The sequence below is a fragment of the Gymnoscopelus braueri genome (assembly GCF_963280865.1).
Source record: "Gymnoscopelus braueri genome assembly, chromosome: 3".
Lineage (NCBI taxonomy): Eukaryota > Metazoa > Chordata > Actinopteri > Myctophiformes > Myctophidae > Gymnoscopelus > Gymnoscopelus braueri.
Window position 1 is genome coordinate 30,444,862 of NC_137612.1, and position 20,490 is coordinate 30,465,351.

Genomic DNA, 20,490 nt, shown 5'->3' on the forward strand with positions numbered 1-20,490 from the left:
CATGTGTAATGAAACTATGTATAGACTATATATGTTGTTATTACTTTTATTTCATTATTTTGACCATTTACACTTCAATATCAATATACCCTTGTGCATGGTTTTATGGTTGTGTAACCTATTTGTTATTCATGTATTTATTTATTTAATTTCATTTTTCATTGTTCTATTCATTTTTTAATTTGTAGAAGATGCTTGTGCCGAATATGCCACCTGCTCAGTTGCTTGCTGTCACGGTTCTGATAGTTTTTACCACTGGTAGCTGTCTGGAGAATGTAAGGTGAGTGGGCTCGTAACATCGTATCATACAGCATTTTGTATCTGTAAAATGTCCTTTTTGTTTGGGAGTTACTCCTTTCAATATAAAGACCAAACTTAAAGAAATAGGGTTCTGTAAGAGATACATTTGTGTATACTGTTGGCTTAACTGCAAAAAAGAAAAAAAGACAAAACATATCAAATTGCTTTAAAAAATTAGTAACATTTTGGATGAAAAGGAAATGCGTGTGTGTGTGTATTGCGTCCAGTCATAGTCATAGTCATAGTCCCCCATGTCAAACACAATATTGAAATTTTAATTAATATATTACATTAAATTAATTTGACCTTCCCCCTATCTCTCTCTTTATATATCATCGCTGTCGGGCAGAAACCATTTTTCAGCTCTTTTTTTTTTTTCATAAATCAATGCTATTGAACACCCTTTACATCTGTGTGTGGGTTAAAGAAATATTGAACCAATGAAAAGTACTAAAAAGTGCTTCTCACAAAACCTCCTAACTCCATTGGATCCTCAAACTGTCAACCAAACCAGCTAACTCCACCCACTCTCCCCTGCATGCATGGCCCACAGAGCAGCTGCAGACTCAGAGTGGAAGAAGACTAACTTTATCGGGGCAGTTTTTATTTTCCTGTAGTCTGTTAAAAGTAATTATACAGTGTAACTGTTTATCAAACTTAGCACTGTTACGCTAATGTTATGAAAACAATTAATTATATTTCTAAAATCTATGTAGTGTTTTCTGAGGAGAGCAATGTGACAAGAAATTAGTTCATATAGCATTTCTCTCGCTAGTTCTACTGAAACTGCAACTCTGTGAACCCCTCTTTGCAGAAGTTATTGTAATATTTAAAGTCCTGCTTATTATTGTAGGCCTATATAAGCAGTGTCATGAAGCATCAGGGCATTAATTCACGCGTTGTGATGCATTGTGAGCTTGTTGATCCATTGTCAGCTGTTCTTATCAATGATGGACAAAACCTCCTAACTCCACTTGAGCTGGATTTGGGTAAAGTGGTGATAATATAATGACACATCTGACAATATATAAAGTCACAATACCAACTTTGATGAGGCAGTATTGCTTTGTTTAAAAAATATATATGGTTTTCTTCATTTCCTGAAAAAAATATATTTAGTTTTTTTAATATATTTATAATAATTATTATTCTCTCTCAGTCGCAGAACAGTAAGCGAACACCAGCTGATGCATGACCGTAGTCGCACCATCCAGAGTCTTAAGAGGCTCATCTGGTTGTCTGGTGCAATGGAGGGCCTCCACACCGCCCAAGTCCGCTCCGCCTTGTTCCCTCCACCTCCACCCACGGAAGGCCTCCACCCCGCCCAGACCCGCTCCTCCTTGTTCCCTCCACCTCCACCCATGGAAGGCCTCCACCCCGCCCAGACCCGCTCCTCCTTGTTCCCTCCACCTCCACCCATGGAAGGCCTCCACCCTGCCCAGACCCGCTCCTCCTTGTTCCCTCCGCCCATTATCTTCAACCTGGGTCTTGTTCCAGATGTAATTCCTGCTGCTGGTGGAGTTGGTTCCAAGACAGCCAGGGTGGAGAGCCAGCACAAGGTGGCAGTAGAGATGTTAATGAGAGACTTCTTTGATCCCTACCTGACACAAGTGCTAGAGAAGCAACAATAGAGCTTCCCGGCGAGTTTCCAGAAGTAAAAATTCCATCCCTTTCCTCCCCACAGGAGTTCATTATCAGCTATACTGTTGTAAAAAGACGCTATGCTCCAGTAGAACCCACCAGCGTTGCCATGTCTGCTTATTATAAGCGACTTTGGGCTTGATTTTCTGTAAAGTCGCTTTATCTCGGTAATTGCGGGTTGCGGTTTTTGGGGGCTTGTTTCTAAAGTGTAGTTGCTTATTTAGGCTTCCTAATGTTGTTTAAACCAGTGGTTCTCAAATATTTAATGTCAAGGAAACCCCAAATTAGTATTTGTCCACAGACTCCCATCTGCAAAATATTTTGTGCCAGGGACCCTCCCTCATACAAGATTTGTGTTGTTAAAATGTTTCAAAAATATTTCACATTCTTTTTGGAAAATAGCAGATCTACAAGCTCACAATGTGTCGCTCTGTGAGCTTGTAGATTGGCTATTTACAAATAGCAACTGTACAGTATCTAGGTTTAAAGTGCTCATATAGCTTAGTCGCTTCTTTCGGTCATTGTTTTCATAGACCTGGTTGCTTATTTCTCTCGCAACGGCAACACTGGAAGTCACAATCAATACAGTTTTAAGAAAAACGTGTTTAATTTCCGATGTCGAGGAGAAATACTTCACTAACCAGCCACTATCCAGTGTCGCAGCAACGTCTGATTGTTGGTGCTTGTGCTACTATGTAAATGTTACCACTCCACCTGCGAACAAGAGTTTTGAGCAGGATCTCCACGTTGGTCATTAGGAATCCACTGAGGACACTAGCTGGAGCACTCATCCAATCTCATTTTGACTATGCATGCACCTCATGGTACTATAGCACCACAAAGGCATTAAAACAAGGCTACTACTTGGCCTCACACCTAGAACTCACCTAACCCCTGCTCATTATGCTAGGGTGGGATGGCTCAGGGTAGAGGACAGAGTACAACAACTTACAATGGGCCTGGTCTACAAGATACTCAAGACTACAGAGACACCCATGTACCTGTCAAACTACTTCAATAACGTAAAAGATACACACAGGCACAACACCAGAGGGAGCTCCAATGTGCATTTTACACATGCACATTGCCAATGTGCCCACCACATGGATAAAGATGTCACGCACAAACATACTGTAGATGAGATTAAACCTGTTTAACACTGTGAGAGAAAGTACAAAGTGAGAAAGTAGCAAATCATGAATTACCACGTTGGAATTGCATGATGAATACATTATCCTGACCTTGTTGGTGAGTCTGGTCTTTTTTTTCAGACTTTTGACCGTTCATTATCTATGAATCGAATGTACATTACACTTTGCTCAGCCAAATGCTTTCAGCACCACAGAAATGTTAGTCAATTGTAATCCTCTGTTAGCTGTGTGATCGTATATACAGTAGGATGTTTGGAATATGTTTCTTGAAGATACAGTACTTTGTTTTCTGAAACTGAATAAACCAACAGAGCAGTAGTAGATTTCCTTTAGTTACAGCATGTGAATGATTACTGTATGGAATGACGTACAATTACTGGAATGATTGAATTGAGCAACTTGTAACTTAATACATGTAACTACATTTACAGTAAATTACGTTTTTTATTATTAATCTCATTATCATTATCATTATTATTTTACTACTACTATGGCTACTTTGCCATCTTGCTCGATAGAATTCAATGCTATCCAATTATTCTAATTGGATATATATATTATATGTATATATATATATAGCAACTGACCATCCTCTATTGGGGCTAATACTGCAAAAGCGAAATATGAACTATAAAACCAAAAGAAAACTCACAGGAAATCTGTTTTAGGGAAACTTCATAATGAAGGCAGTATGGTACTTTTCTTGCGAGTGTAAAAACTTAGTTAAGATGTTAGTTGTAAAGGGAGAGCAGACTGTGTATCAAGCATGAACCTTACACCCGACAAAAGACATGAAATCAGCTGGTTATCATTAGTAATCTTTATTTAAAGGTGTATATTAGAAACAATAAATGTTTGGATGTAACTTTAAAATGTCTTATTTTTGATAGTGCAACCCTAATACTATATGTCATAATCTTGTAAATATATTATGATATATTAGTGCACAAAAACAAATCCATTTAATGTAGTAAAAAAGGGGTTTATAGTCAATCAATTAAAATAAAAGCAAAAGGCAAAACAAAGTTCCTTTCAATATGAATCACATTAGTGCAGTTTATGAAAATAACCATATATTCATGTGAGAGAGAGTGCAGTTTTACAATTCACAGCTGACAAGTGGTGATTGTGTTTGTTATTAAGGTAGTTTAATTACACAGTAAAAAAAAAACACGGTGATGGTGGCACTCTACAATAAATTGCTAATAAGCAAAACTAAGAGACTAACAGCTCCGCTAGCTTCAGGCAGCCAGACCAAAGTGGCTTGAATTTATGATAGTGCCATCGTTATGCCTGATCTATATTTGTGTGCAGGTGGTCTGACTCCAAAAATAGCAGATATACAAGCTCACAACACGTCGCAGCGCAACACATTGCTTTTGGATCTGCTACTTTTGGTGTGAGTCATGGCACACAACCAAGTATAAATCAGACATTAGAGCCTTCCTTGCACTGTAGTGGGCCTAAAACCTTTTATAATAAAAATAATAAAAGGAAAGGAAAATATTGTGCCAGAATCAGATTACTGAAAGTTCAACACATATTGTAACACATATCAACACATATTTTCTAGGGAGCATGAATGTGCTTGGCAAGTTCCTGGGCATTCTGCCTATTACATTTTCTAATATCTTATGTGCAAGTGGAAATTCTGGCTTAAGGGTGGCGCTATAGAACAAAGGCCATTCGGTCACCATTTATGGCTCTTCCTCTTCCTCAGGGGAGCCTGATGGTGCACATAAAATGAAATGGCCAGACAGTTCTTGAGATGGTTGTATGGATATTTTTTAAAGTCACATCGCGATGCGTTGTGAGCTCGAAGATCTGCAATTTTTGACTTCTTACTTTTTTGAATTATTTACAAAATGTTTAACACAAATCTTCTCTTCTGGGGGTCCCTGGCACAAAATCTTATCAAATGGGGGCTGCTGCTGCTGACTTGGCTGCTGTTTCTGTTACTAGTCTACATTTGAATGTACGCACTCCTGGTGCAATAGAGACACACGGCCGGAAGCGGAAGGCCTACAAATCCACGCCCACTTTTGACACTCGGGGTCCGTTAGAACGATGAACTGCAGCTCTCAATGCAATCTCTATGAGAGGCATTGTAAAATACCGTCATTTCACTGGTTAACTACTGAGGCTGTAGCAATTTTTTTTGTGTTCTAATAATCTGTCCCATTTGTTTAATTTGTCCTTTTTAATGTCCCATATCTTTCATCTCGATATACTACCCACAATATACTATAATATACTCCATCAGTATGTCAAAGCCGCTAGCATCGGAGATCCAGAGTTTAAGTGGTCGCATGGTATATACGTCACGGACGCATCCCTTGAGGTTTTCAATACCCAGAAAACTGGCGAAAGTGGCCGTTTTGGTAATTATCTCTGGAACAGAAGGTCCAATCTGCTCAGTTCAAAGCTTGTTGGATGCGTGACTTTGAGGACATTAAGCACGCAATGACACATTTTCGTTTTTTTTTTTTGTTTTAGGGGAGGCGAGATCTTAGTTGGGCAGGCGACCGCCTCTCCTGCCTCTACAGTGGGTACGCCACTGGTCGGCGCTCGGCGCTCGTAAAGACAGTGATGTCACTGAAATGCGACAACTTGTCTGTCTGCTGTCTACCCTCTGCTGTGTTAACATTATGGGTAACTCGTTAAAGTGGCAAATTAAATGTGAAACACATCAACTATTAAGAAAACAAGAAGATATGTTGACAAAGACACTCCATACATTTGGAAACATATTTTTATTTAAATCAATATAGTCTTCAGTTAATGCAGGATAATTTTAAAAGTAGGCTAACTTTCATATCCTCTCATAGGGAATGCTTTGGCAGCTGCAGTTCATCGTTCTAACGGACCTCGAGTAGCGGCGCTGTCTCAAAAGTGGGCGTGAAATTTGTAGTCCCTGTGTGTCTATCGGCTCCAGAGCCTTTCCTGTGTCTTGATTTGAAGGAGAGTCCACAGATGAGGTCAAGCCAGCGCAGCCACAAGACAGTGTGGGGATGATCTTCTACTGGCTGATTGGTAGCAGGCTTGACTCTCATGCACTCATACACACACATACTGTGGCCTACAATACAAAACACTTGTGCAGTATACACTCACCCATGTAGGCTCGCACGTATGTATGTATGCACGCACGCACACACTCACATATTTCTATAATTACACATAATCTAATATACTTGATTTATCTACATATCATCACTATGTTTTGTGTGCAGGACGATGGGGGCTTGAACAAAGTCGCGGTCAACTGGATTCCTGTGTGGAGAGAAGGGGTGAGTGTGGGGTGTTAACAAGGGCAACACGTTAACACTTCATAAACAATGCACAAACTGAATCACATTAGGCATCAGAGATTCTCTTGCTTTGAGAACATATGAACATAGTTTGCATTCTGTTTCTGTTGATGTATCTAGGAGCTAAATTGAAAATGTATTGATAAGTAACACATGAATGTTCTGTGACATGTACGCCAACTGTATGAGGGATGTCCTGTGGGGACACACACACACGCACACACACACACACGGTGGAAATTGAATGACTTAATTATTCTTAATTAACATCGTCGAGCCATCACTCTCACTCACCATGGTCACTGAAGAATGTCAGCCAGCTTCTCTTGGTACCAATCATAGTTTTCCTGGCAGTCTTCCCACAGGTTCAGGGGCTGGTCATCGTTCTCCACAAACGATTCCCAGGTGTAGGAGTAGTCCAGGGGCTTCATCATCCGCAACTTACACCCTGCGGCGTGCAGGGCCCTGAGCCCGGCTTGTATCTCTGGCTCCTCCCATTCAAAGAGCCGTGCAGCAAAGATGGCCAGCTTCACGTTCTTCCTAGCATTCAAGACTTCAGCGATCTTGGATGCACAGGCTGCGCAAGGGCTGGAGGATACATACCTAGAAAGAAGAACCATGTTTTGGACTGAAATCAAGCGGCTTCTGTAAATAAAAGTTAAAGGGATATTTCACTTTAAAAAAAACGTTGGGTCATTTTATCATCTACTCAGGCTTTTGTGAGCCCCCCAGACAGTTTTTAAGTTGCTTGATTCAGTATTTAGATATTTGATATTCATTTTATCAGACACGCCCTCTTCCTGTACAAACCCATTATAACTTCAAACTCTCCCCTAATACGTGAGGGGGCCGTGTTTTTTCGATAAATGTTTTCATTTATTTATTTTATTGTATTAATTTTTTTTCATTTAATTAATTGAAAAAACACGTTCACCTCACGTATTAGAAGGACAATATCAGTCACCAGAACCAAGGACGGGTGTTTCTGATTAATCTAACATGGTTAAAATGGAGTTTGAAGTTACAATGGGTTTGTATAGGAAGGGGGCCTGTCTGATAAAATGAATATCAAATATCTAAATACTGAATCAAGCAACTTAAAAACTGTCCAGGGGGCTCCCAAAAGCCTGAGTTTTTAAAAAAAAAGTGAAACATCCCTTTAACTAGCAATCTTGCATCCTTGGTGTTTCTGCATGCAGATTAATCTGCATATAATTGTCCCTCTATTAAACCACAATAGTTGCCGGCATGATTTTTTGCTGGCACTGGTGAAGTAAAAGTCCCATACATTTATCCATAGATGTTTCAGAAAGTCCTTATATTAAAGGAGTATTTCACCCAAAAAATTACTTCTTTTCTATCAATTACACACCCCATGAAGCCATGACGCCTTGTTTTTGTCGTATTCCTGAGCCAATAATTTGATAACCAGGTCATCAGTCAATAGGAAACTGTGCATAGTGCATACCTTCAATGCTTCCAGCCTTGCTTATTTTTAACTTTAATCGTTGTCTTTATTCTTTATATTGTTAATTTGGTTGTAAAATATAGTGGTTGACTGGAAGTTATTTTCAACTATGATTTACGTTATGATCGTCTCTCCAGGCTATGGGCTATTAGTAACTCACTTGACATTCACAGGGGGTGGTAACTTTTCCATGGTAACACAGGCTCCATCGATCAGAGACGTCGCTGCTAGGATTGTGGGTAGTATTTTTTTACCATGACATCGTAAATTAAACATTTTTTTCTTATAACTAGATTATATTGCACTCAGACGTGTCATCTACAGGAGCATATAGCATCATTTTACAAACAGAACACTTGTGGCGTACATTAAATTGTTACATTATAGCTGATAATATATTTCTCTATGGAGAAAATGAATGGGATTTTTTTTTTGTCATTATCTTTTATCTTTTTCTTTTTTGAGGTTTATACAGCTGCTGCCAAAAGATACATTTATTTTATTGCATTTTATTTCACTGTTTTATTTTTGGTCTGTGAGCCCTATCCAGTCTGCATGGATCAAATGAAAGGAAAGATACATAATGTTTTTGCTCGTTAGATATGGCTCTCATCTTATATTAAAATTGGCTTACGGGAGGACACTCCCGTAAGCGGCTAGTTAGTAAAACTTGCAAATTGTCAGGAAAGACACATCCACAGCGACAGTTTTGACTCAATACTTGGGAATCTCTGCACTGAGAGGCAATTTCTTTAGCACCTGCATAGAACTGGTGCATGGAACTCAGAGAAAACACTGCACTGGGATTGTTATCGGCCAAGGTGTGCCAGTTAAATAATTTAACAGTTTCTTGCTTGAGTTTGGCAGGTTCAGCAGGACACATACAGTACAATAAGACAGTCTATGTACCAGACGACCGTGTATTTGAGTGTAGAGTCGTATCCAGCCAGAGTTTCCACAAAGAAGGCCTCCTCGGCATGAACGCCTGTATGTTCATCTTCCATATAGCCTTTCTTCATGTCCATCGCATCGCCTGTGTTCACTATGTAACACAAGAAGGTCTTGTTACGACCTGACGAGTACTCCACATTCTTGAACTGAAACTTGAAGAAGAACGGATCGATGCGGTCCCTGAAAGACAAAACAAAAAACAACAACAAAGGGGATTAGGCATAACTGTATTGAGAATGTGTCTCTTTCATCACCATCTTCCTCTGCAAAACACTCCTTGCTACAGACTTGTAGATGGATGATCTGGTTGAGTTGATGCATGGTTTCTGATATTTCTCTCAATTAAAAATAAGTTGGAGCCATTCAGGTTACACATAACAACTTTCAATTAGCTGATTATGAAATCCACACTATGTTTCTATGCCTTTGCCTTGTCTTGTAATATGTTCATAGCATTTTTGCATTGTTTCACGCTACAGTGGAGTGAGACAGAAAACATTGTTAATCGATATGGCACTTGGGTCATTCAAACCGTGATCTCCAAAGCAAAGTAAGTTGAGGTCGGGTTGTGTTTGTGTAGGATCTGGTACAGTGAAGTTAAGTGCTTACAGACCAGCACACAGCAGAGCAGGGCAGAGCTAATTTTAGGATGTGGTGGCCCAAAGAAGAATTCCAGAGTTATATTCTTAGACCCCTGACTCTGTGACGCATATTGAATGTAACCAGGTCAGACCAAACACTTTCTCTTATAGCCTATTTCACATCCACCATCCCCCTTCCATTATTCAGTTTTAACCACTTATACGTATTGTATACAATATATACTGTAAGTTGACCAGGTTCTAACCCAATTTACTGTACTTCAGTTGACTGGGTTTTAACCACTTAAACCCTATACTTTGACCCCCAGGGGTCTATAGTTGGTCACCTCCTTTTTTCGAACCCTAGACCAAATCTCACCTATTTTTGCCATGTCCAGAATAGGGATGTTGCGTTCGTGGTTAATCCAGAGATAGTTGTCTTTGTATCTGACAAAAAACTGTTTATCAAATAAACAGGTAAATTAGGACTAGGGTTACATTAATCTGGCAGTCAGACACTATACAGTTATATTCCTGATGTAGACAGACTTGATTGAACTTCACTTTTGACTCTCCTACAATGGAATTATTATTATAATGGAATTTTAATCTCTGAATATCAGTTCAATTACTGTCATTATGTTGCTGCTATTATTGTTAATCCTACACTGCCACAATAATTGTGTTTGGCCCTGTGGGAGGGGTGGGTCGAGTGGCATATATAGGTGCCAGCTTGCCAGGACAATGAAACACACCTGTTGCTATTGTGTTGTCAACCAACAGCCAAAAAGCCAACACAGACAATGACAAGATTACCCCTTGTGCCCCTTTATCCATTTTTATGTCTGGAAAGAATGAAACTATTTTTTTATTCTTCCATGTTCTTGAGGAAAAAAAACGTGTATTTCCAGTAATACAGTGGTGCTGCCTGCAATCCTAGATGGAATGATAGTCTCCACATGAGGTTGATACAACATTTGGTGAGCCTGCAGGAGTCTCAGTCTGCAGCAGAGAAACAGCAAGCTCTCAGCAGACAAATGTCAGTTTGAATGAGACTGCTACCGACAAGTCGATTCATCATCCCCTCACCCCCCACCTTCACAACTTCGGCATTGCTAAAAATTACACCAGTGGATGAGCCCAAATTGTTCCTCGACATGTTTGAGAAGTCACCGTCTGGCAGGATTAGCCAAAGGAAGAGTAGGCATTACATCTAGTGGAATCTAGCTGCTCTCTGGGGATGGCTAAGCTGGCAGCCCATGGTTCACTGGCATCCACACTGGCTGATGCCAGAGAGCTCTCCAAAGAAGAATCCTTGACTGACTGCCAGTGGCCAGTGGCATAGCCTGTCACCTCTTTACCTATGGGCAACAATTCCTGGACACTTGCAGGTGGTGACAGCAGCTGAAGACCATTATCCCTCACTAAATTGCTAACATGGTGTCATTGGACCACTGATATGAATGGTTGTCATAGTCAACAGTCAGCTGGGTGAATTGCATCCTGTCCTCCACCTTGGCTGCAGCCAAGGACCATGTGTCTCTTTACCCATCCCTCTCTCATACAATACATTACCAATCAAAATATTAGCTACAAGGCACAGAGAACACTTTAAATCTACTTCTACAGGTGTACCATTCAGAGATGCTCCACTCATGAACACAAGGGTGATTAAATCACCAGGACTGAGCTGTCAGCCATGCAGGACCGCTATAAAGAGGAGCAGGGTGAAGGCCCAGAGGAAGGATGGCCTGCATGAAGGATGGACTGTTTACTCTGTTACCATCTGGAAAACAGAACCAGAGTGTTGGCTCCTGATTAGGCAGGCTCAGGGACCGTTTCTATCCTCAAACTTCTGAACTAACTCATAACTATGACTCTCATGCCCACATCCACATACAGTAGATGCACGCACAAGCACACACGAACGCAAGCAAGCACGCACACATTTACTCTGGCATTCACACTTGGCTGTGTGTGTTTACTCAGACAGGCTGACGGGGCTATCTGGTATCAGCTTGGTAAAGCCAACAGGTAAAGCCAGTTAGGAGATGTCAGGAGATGATCAAATCGTCATGCTTCATGCTTTTGGGCAAGGTGGATGGTTTGGAATGCAGCTTGAGAAAAAGTGAAAGTGAAAGTCAGGCTTATTAGAATTAGAGGCTACATTGATGATGATGATGATAATAATCATAATATTGATAATAATCATAATATTATTATTGTATTATTATTACTAGACCGGTGCTTGGGAAAACACACACACACACACACACACACACACACACACACACACACACACACACACACACACACACACACACACACACACACACACACACACACACACACACACACTGTTCACTGTTTATAAAGCATATGGTATACAATGTGTATGTAGATAGATGCAGATAGTACATTTTTCATGGAACATTGTTGATGAAAGCTTGGTGTGTGCAAGAATTTCATGGCCTGCGATGTTGCTACTAGTCGTAAACATACCCACATTTATTTTAGAATAAATGTGTGCAGAATGAATTCCCTCAAATATTGACCACCATGTCCCATGGAGCCTCGACATCAGGTCCATTGATAAAAGGTGTTCTAACTTTAGCCTCTCCTGATCCAATACAAATGGCCAATTGCTCATTTATAGCAGTGGTTTCTTTCTTTTGGACACTACTAGTCTGGGAGGCTTCGGCTCAAAGCCGGGACAGCAGGGGCGTGGCCACTGCTTTCTGATTCAAATCAACAGCCAATGAAGAAAAGGGGGCGGGATCCACATGCAGTGGGTGTTGCATGTAAATAGGAGCGACGGGAAGCAATTTCCCCTTGAGAAATTGCAGCCGCCATTGTTGTGTACTGCTGTTTGCCTCTCGTCTGACTTTTTAGACGAGTTGCACAGCTCTCAGACCGGTAAGAGGCGTGTCTGCTCAGATTCTGAGCGTAAATTACATCCCGCCCACAAATACCAGGGCTTTGGCCCAGAAGTTCCTCGCCCCTCCCGTTTGTATGCGAGAGATGGCGAAAACTTCTGGGAACTCAGATTAGGACACTACAGGTTGTTGACACGCTTTAGTGCATCACAACCAAATCTAATTTTGTAACCATATTTGCAGCATAAACATATCTAATGACACACACATACAGGACAGTACATTAGAGAGAGATACCAATTAGTCTAGCAGATGGGATGAAAATGCCAGTTATCTTGCCCATCCATGCGGGCTATAGACATTAACTGACCCTCGGGTGTTTCAGATCAAAACAATGTTGGATAAAAATACCCAAATGTCCAAAAGTATGGAAGCAGAGTTAATTATTTTGTGTTGATGTTTGGGTTGCTTTTCTGACATGCAGAAAGCTATTTATTCTGTTGACAAACCAGTTCTCATTGTGCAGCTGAATGTAACTGAACGTGGCACCACATGACTGTGAGAGAAGAGATACTGTAGCAACCGATTCATCCAGCGATCTAACTCAGTGTTTCCCAAACCTTTTAGGTTGAGACCCAAAAGGGAAATATGGTGTCTCCCCGGAACTCAAACTTGCAAATAAGCCCTATTTAAAAACAACATAAAAAATAGCAGCTCTACAAGCCAAAAATGGGTCCCAACCCATTGTTTATAACTGTTTAACACTGATATAACTGTGTCAATGAAAAGGAAAGTATGAGCTTGCACCAAACATTTTCAGTGCTTGGTTGTATCAATGAGGTTCTCATGATACAGAATGAACTACCCAGCCCCACAAATGGTAAAGCATTAGTATTGCAACATACATATAAACATGATTCTCTGTCTTCCGCTATGTATAGCAGAAGTCTTCCAGTGCGTTTATATCTACAGTAGGACCTGTAGTATACCCTCCAGAACACTGGGTGGTGACTTATATGTTGCAGGCCGCCAGTAAGCGAAGAAAAAAGAGAAGATGAGTCGGCACTATTTGAGACTGAAATAGCTTACATAGCCTATTTGAGACTGAAGTACATCGCCTAGTTCGGTTAGCATCAGTTACACTGTTACAGGTTATGTTGTTGTTATTGTTGTTCTGAAAGTCGAGTTAATGGGTAAAATACCCTTGACCCCTTCTAAGCAACGTGAGGCGAAGCAGAGCAGAATCTGAACCCAGCAACAAACCACTATACAGTCCATAAGACTGTATAGAGTCTCATCAACATTCCTATTTCACTGATTGCCAAAGCAAAGGTCATTCCAGAGCCGAGGGGCCCCTGACAGAAAAGGCATGGTCACTCTGTGATTTCAGCCTTGACTCAGGAACAACCAGCAGGGTTAATAACTCTAAAATGTAATTAGGAGGCAGCCCATGAAATGGCTTTAGAGTAAAATCTTAAAATCAATTCTAAAACACACTGGCAACCAGTGTAGGAAAGTTAAAATAGGAGAATTACGTACTCTTGTCTTGGTTTTATACGTTTTCTGCACAATTTGGAACCTGTCAAGTACTTTTTGCTTAAGTCATTGCTATGACATTGTTATGCTATGGTAATTAGTACCAACTAATTGAAAGGAGAGTTTGAAGTGCAAGCAAAACTAAAAGTGCAGTACATTATAGAACACAATCTAACCTAAATATAATTATTATAAATACATTTTCTGAACTGCAAAAGTGAGGCGAAAATAGTTTGTTTGATCACAAACTGTAGAGGGATAAAGAATATTAACCAATTAAACCCTATACACTTAGTTGACTGGGGTCCCCCAGGGCTCTACACTTGGTCTGCAAATATCTTTGCAGGAAATAGCTGATATACAAGCTTGCAACGCATCACATGGCGCTTTTTGAGCTTGAAGATTTTCTATTTTCGCCCCAGAACAGGGATGCTCGGGTTCATGTTGTTACCGTTGAGCTTCTCTGAGGAAATTGGGCCCAATGCTGCATGACAGTGAACCAGTGGGTCCTCTCGTCACTTACCCGTAGACGATCTCCCATGGGGGAAGTTCTACCATCTCCGCCGGTGGCTCTCCATTCTCCCCATTAGCCACGGCCCCGTTAGCTGCGTTCCCGTTGGTGGTCGCCCCCTCAGCCGCCGGGCTGTCTTCAGGCCCGGCTGCATCCCCCATTTCAACTGCACCACTCACTTCCTTTTTTAACTCTTTCTTTACATTCTTGGCTACTTCTGGGACCTCTTTCTTCTCTTTTCTCTTTGTCGTCTGGCGGTTTCTGTCAGCCATAGCAAATGGGTAATTTCAGTGAGAGGAGAAGGTAGAGGTAAATGGGGAGAAGAGAATAGAGAAGAGAAAGGAAGAAGAGAGTGAGAGCAGAGAAGGAGAGGTAGAGTGAGGGACAGGGACAAGGATAGGGTAAAAGCCAGACAGAATGAGAGGTGAAACAGATACACAGAGGCAGCTGCAGCTCATAGACCAACCAGGTCTATTAAAAGAACCCCCGGGCAGGGGGCAGGGACCCTATCTCTCTCTCTGTGTGTGTGTGTGTGTGTGTGTGTGTGTGTGTGTGTGTGTGTGTGTGTGTGTGTGTGTGTGTGTGTGTGTGTGTGTGTGTGTGTGTGTGTGTGTGTGTGTGTGTGTGTGTGTGTGTGTGTGTGTGTGTGTGTGTGTGTGTGTGTGTGTGTGTGTGTGTGTGTGTGTGTGTGTGTGTGTGTGTGTGTGCATGTGCATGCCTGCGTGCGTGCATGCCTGCGTGCTTTCATTAATGTATGTCTGTATGGCTTCATATTTGGAACGTGTTTCTGTGTGCGTCCCAAAAATCGGTCACACAACATTTTTGACAGGGTCATGAAAAAACAACATTTAACCGAAGAATACTGGTGTTGATTGACACATTGAGTAATGAGTTGTTCGTTGCAAAATTAGGGTCCCAATGCAGAACTGGTTGTGAGCCACAGTTCTTCGTAGCTGTTCTCTAATGGGTAGCAGCAGGGGTTCTGGATATAATTAAAGCTCTAATGAATACTGTCAGAGCACAGCTATTGGACCAATTGGTCATAATCACATTACATAGACGGGAGTGTTGACAGTGTAATGGGCTGTTATTTTGTTGCTTCACCAGCATGGGATGAATCAAGAGTCAAGAATCATTTGACTGACATTGAGATCATCGAGAGATCATATTTGCCTTATTGAAAACACTGATTTTACTTAATTACTGAGAAAGTAATGCACAGTACATTATGAGGAAAAACATTTCTGTGAATGTCAGGCTGTGAATATAAAGTGAATGATGCCTTATGAGCTGTGAGCCTGCATGCTTGGGTCCTGGCTCTCAAGAGAAACAGGGAAATGCAAATGCAGGGAAGGAAACATGGTTTCAGAGTTGAGTTCAGGGTTGGATGGAGTTGAGGTCGGGCTTGTCAGTTAGGGTCACTGGGTTGACAGTGGGGTGACAGAGGGGATGCCCTCCTGCCTTTCAGGCCTTGGACTTTAAGGCTACAGAAATAGAACCCAAGACCTATTCTATATTGCATTATTCACACACCAACCTACCGAACCCTCTTCCTACCATGAATCAGCATGGATGGACACATAATACACAAACCAAGCCCAGCCGTGGGGTAAAATATCAGGGTTCTGTCACTTCTGTGCCAAAGGACTACATAGCACACAACACTCACGAGCACAAGGGGGCTTCTCTGACTGTAATCCAATGCAATGGGGTTTTCCATTGCCCCACTAAGCCACCTGTGCCACTCTTTCTGTCTCTCCCTCCCTCTATTTTTCTCTCTCTCCTGACCTCTCTTCGGGGTGCAGTATGTCACATAAGATATACTATATGCAGCGGCTGAAAATGGCAAATGGCGTGTACTGTAGGGATAGCGGTGGTGCTGTGAAATTGCCGGACTGAAAGTCTACAGTTGGACTTTCAGCTCGCTCCACCAGTATCTCTGGAATAAGTGGATCTAGTATATGAAAGGTTGGTACAAGTGACAGGCAAGGGGATCGTTTTAGGTTCTTGTGATTCTTTCCTTCTCCACTAGTGGGCAGCAGTGCTATTTCAATTGCATCTGTCTCCTGTAGCATGTCAAACACAAAGTAGGCTAATGACAATGGTTTGCATGCAGACTGTAGTTGACTGACACACAATATCCTGTGTGCGTGTGTGTGTGCGTGTGCGTGTGCGTGTGCGTGTGCGTGTGCGTGTGCGTGTACTGTACGTGTGCGTGCGTGCGTGCGCGTGCGTGCGTGTGTGTGTGTGTGTGTGTGTGTGCGTGCGTGCGTGTGAGACAATTATGCTAAAATAGCACTAATAGTGGTTTGTTGGCTCATAAACAGGAGAACCTCTTATGGTGCAATATAGTACTGTACCTATCTTAAAGGTTCTATTTAGCGGCTTTGTCAATGATGCTATATCAACTAGAGGTGCCTAAACTAAGCTGAAGAACCATTAGAGAACCTCTAAAGAACCATCCAGGGGCTTACAGGTTCTTGACAGTATGACAGTGGTCCTACCGTTCATAGCATCTAAACCCCACCAAACAGCTGTTGAACAGAACTGCTGAAGAACCCCAAACAATGACTGTGTATGTTCTTGTTCACTGACACAGCCATAACATATAAAATATGTCATTTTATTTGAATCAGTGGCAGCTGGTATTCTCAGTAACATGCATGACATCATTATACATATACGAGAGCATTTGGGTGTAACCCCCCTTCTCTGTGCCCCTCCAGCCAGTTTCTGTGTTTTGATCTCTGTTTTTTGTTTTCACCACCACCCCTCCCTCCCTCTTTCCTTCAGTATTTTCCTCCCCCACTCCTCTCAGTAACCTGCTGACCCTGCCCACGTCTCTCTCCTCTACATGTAGTAGACCTTTGCAGCGGCTTTCCTCCATAAAGGATTTCATTATCAGCTATAATGTCCAATGTGTAACAGTCCAATGTAGACTTAGGCTCCTGGTTGTAAAACGATGCTATATACTCCCGTAGAAGCCACACATCTGTAATGCAATCAATCTAGCTTTCAGAAAAACATGTTTAATTTACAATGTCACAGAGAAGTACTGCACGACCCACAATGCTGTAGCATCCGGTGAGGTTTTACATTTTCCAATTATTTTTATGAACAGAATCAAATGCTACTGTATATGGTCAGACTCTCCAGAAGCCTGGTTGGCTTGATTCCAAGGCAATTCTTAAAGGCTCTTCACATAAGGATTTACTGAAACGTCTATGGAGAAAATAATGGGATTTCTATCTGTGGAAAATGCTCCGGGGATGCCAGCGACTATCTATCTATAATTGCTTTTCATTTGTATTGGTATTGATAGTTCCAATTCTGTCATAGATTATAAATGTGGTGCCCCTTTAAAGTTTGGGTTGCATTATTGTGCAGAAATTGGACCTATACGTAATATAACGTATATATATAATATATATATATATATATATATGTATATACATACACACAACTGTATCCATACCCATACAAACGTGCTCTGCCGTTTCTTTCTCTATAATTCCATTTCAAAATGAAGTGGAAAACCCCTAGCTGAGCAGCAGCTCAGGTGTGGAGGAGTGGCGAACGGGAAGAAAGCACAAGAAAAGGAGTGATGACATTTTCCGTTTCTTCAGTCCACACGCCGTCAAGTCTGTGGGCTTTGAAAGATGGAGCCGTGACAGAAAAGCCTGTCCGGCCACATTCCTACCTGCACTTTCTCTAAACTCTGTAGCAATTAAGGGGAAAATGGGGAGGAGCTACGGTCCGGAAACGTTGTGAAATTTTGTGATCACCAACATTGTGAAACTCACCTCGGAAGACCATGGCAGTTAAACGTATGTATGGTTCACGTCACACGTCTACCCACGCCTTTCAGTGTGTAATAAAATACAGCAGAGAGAGACACATGTCTCACTCTCGCGACTGTCATTGTTTTCCATAATGCCCTGTGATGTCAGAGGTGGGAGATGTGCACAAACCCTAAGGTCAAATTCTAAATGCAATTATATACCATTGCCAGGAAGCTATAGGTGTATTAGATATCGTTAGCCTCATAGCATAATTGCCTGACTCATATTTTTAAGGTTTTCAGGGGAGACAAAACAAAAAAATCACTTTCTGCCTAAGTCACCTAGATGACTTAGGCAGAAAGTAAAAAACTCATTTTGCCTAAAAGGTCATGTTTATCTGCCTTTATTTATATCTGTCTAACTGCTCTACTCTCCTAACACTGCTGATTCATCCCGCCTTATTGCCAATGTTCTCAGCCTATCAGAATTCTTGTTACATTCAAAATCATTTCTGCCTAAGTCAAAACTTAGGCAGAAATTCATTTTGGAACGTAACAAGCATTCTGATCGGCTTAGGGCATAGGCAATAAGGCAAAATGATGCAGCCGTGTTAGGAGAGTAGAGCTATAGGCAAAAATGTCAATTTCACCAAAAAGTGAGTTAGGCAATTATGTTATGAGGCTAACGATATGGGTCACATTATGAATGAGAATGGCCAAAAGAGACAAACATTACACAGAGACACTACTCAACCACACACATACAGCAGAAGGTGAGGATTAGAAACAGACATGAGTTTCTAATACACATCAAAGTTGGCCGCTGCCTCTGTCTGCTGGTAGTGACAGTGAATCACAATGCTGTTGGTTAGGATGTGAGTAAAGTCTGGTATCATAATGTAATACTGTAATGGACTTAAAATGACCCCTGCTAAGTGCCAACTTCACAACACATGTCCAGACTGAAACCGAATAGCACTGAATAGAAACTGAATAACATCAGTTATTCACAACTGTAGATGGTGCGCTGCACACAGTAAAACCCTCAGTGTCCTTGTGTTAGTTTAACCTCTACTGATCTACAAGCTGAGCTTGTAGATCTGCAATTTTCTGTATTTTTGTTTGAATTTCTTTGCCTATAATGGCATGCCAAAAATAGGGATGCTAAGTTGAAAGTGGTTAATACTGATTTATTTTGTACCGTTGGTGTTGTCTGCAGTGCTTTTATTTACATTTACATATTATGTACCCTCTCCATTTGTAATTCTGCTGTTCTATGGCCCCTGAATAGAATTTCAAATGAACTGAATTGAAATGTAGCATATGCATTCACCACCAGACGTAAACAGTAATTACAAAATTAGTTTTAAAGCTAGTAAATGTAGGGCTGCATGCCAGCAGAGATCAGTTTAAAAGAAGCGAGCTAACAAGTTTGTCCGCAAGTTTTTCCTTGAGTGTATTCCAGGCAGCTGACTTAGCAGACAATCATCTTGTGGTCAGGCTGGTAAAGCGTGTACAGTAGCTTAAAGACAACTCATGGACTGTTAATCAACCATCTACATAAACATACACTTAATGACTTATTACTTACGCCTATTACCCCTCCTGAGGCTCAGGCCATCAACAAGGATTCTCCAAGCATTCCAGTCCTGAGCCAACCTCTCCAGCTTACTCACGTTAAGACTATTTTGGTCTAAAACAATTGACGTGTAATTTGAACTCTTTCCAAATGTTGGGCTGTTTTTATCAACCTCACACTCACCTCCGTCAAGGAGGTTGAATTTGTTTACCAGTTGAATTTCATTACCACTCAATTAAACTGAGCCGACTTCACTCCAGGCATATCCAAACTAACGCTTGCATGGCTGTCATGTATGCTATTAACAGAAGAAAAAAAATCAACAAAGTCGGATGGTTTTAGATGAACATACTGTATTGTAAGTCATTTGATCATTTGCTGTGCTGAGACTTCAAATGTATACAAGCCATGGTATCTATTATCAAATCCGTGCTTTGCACTAATAGATTTGGGTGTTGGCTATGTAAATAATTGAGCATGGCAGTTTGACCATTCCACCCTCGCTCTCCCAGAGTGGAATGAGAGATAAAGTTAGTGAGAAAGGCCTGGGTGCAGCTCATGGTGTCAGGGTCAATGGTAAATATTGGCAGCGGAGATTCCATTCCAAAGAGATAAACACAAAGATCTGAATGTTTGTAAATGCAGATGGTGTGTGTGTGTGTGCGTGTGCGTGAGACTCTGTGTGCATAAATAAATGCTTTAATTTAATTAGTTTAGTTTAGTTTTGATAGTTCCAATTCTGTCATAGACTATATATTTTGTACTTTCCGCAATTATAGGCTGATTTTTCTAAACTGGCAATTG

The 20,490-nt window shown here is 41.2% G+C and overlaps 1 protein-coding gene and 1 long non-coding RNA gene across 2 annotated transcripts; one reads left to right on the top strand and one right to left on the bottom strand.

Moving 5' to 3' along the window:
* Positions 1-3,142: 3,142 nt before the first annotated feature.
* LOC308079719 lies at positions 3,143-6,886 on the top strand. The gene is made up of 3 exons (XR_013932627.1): positions 3,143-5,080; positions 6,030-6,382; positions 6,758-6,886. It is a non-coding gene; the product is annotated as an uncharacterized lncRNA (long non-coding RNA).
* On the bottom strand, positions 6,222-14,753 carry apobec2a (apolipoprotein B mRNA editing enzyme, catalytic polypeptide-like 2a). The gene is made up of 4 exons (XM_080421286.1): positions 14,339-14,753; positions 8,781-9,002; positions 6,698-7,006; positions 6,222-6,365 (listed from the first exon to the last, which is right to left on the bottom strand). Exons 1-3 carry the CDS (start codon positions 14,596-14,598, stop codon positions 6,703-6,705), a joined length of 786 nt encoding a protein of 261 aa, XP_080277412.1. The 5' UTR covers positions 14,599-14,753; the 3' UTR covers positions 6,222-6,365; positions 6,698-6,702.
* Between the last annotated feature and the right edge of the window lie 5,737 nt (positions 14,754-20,490).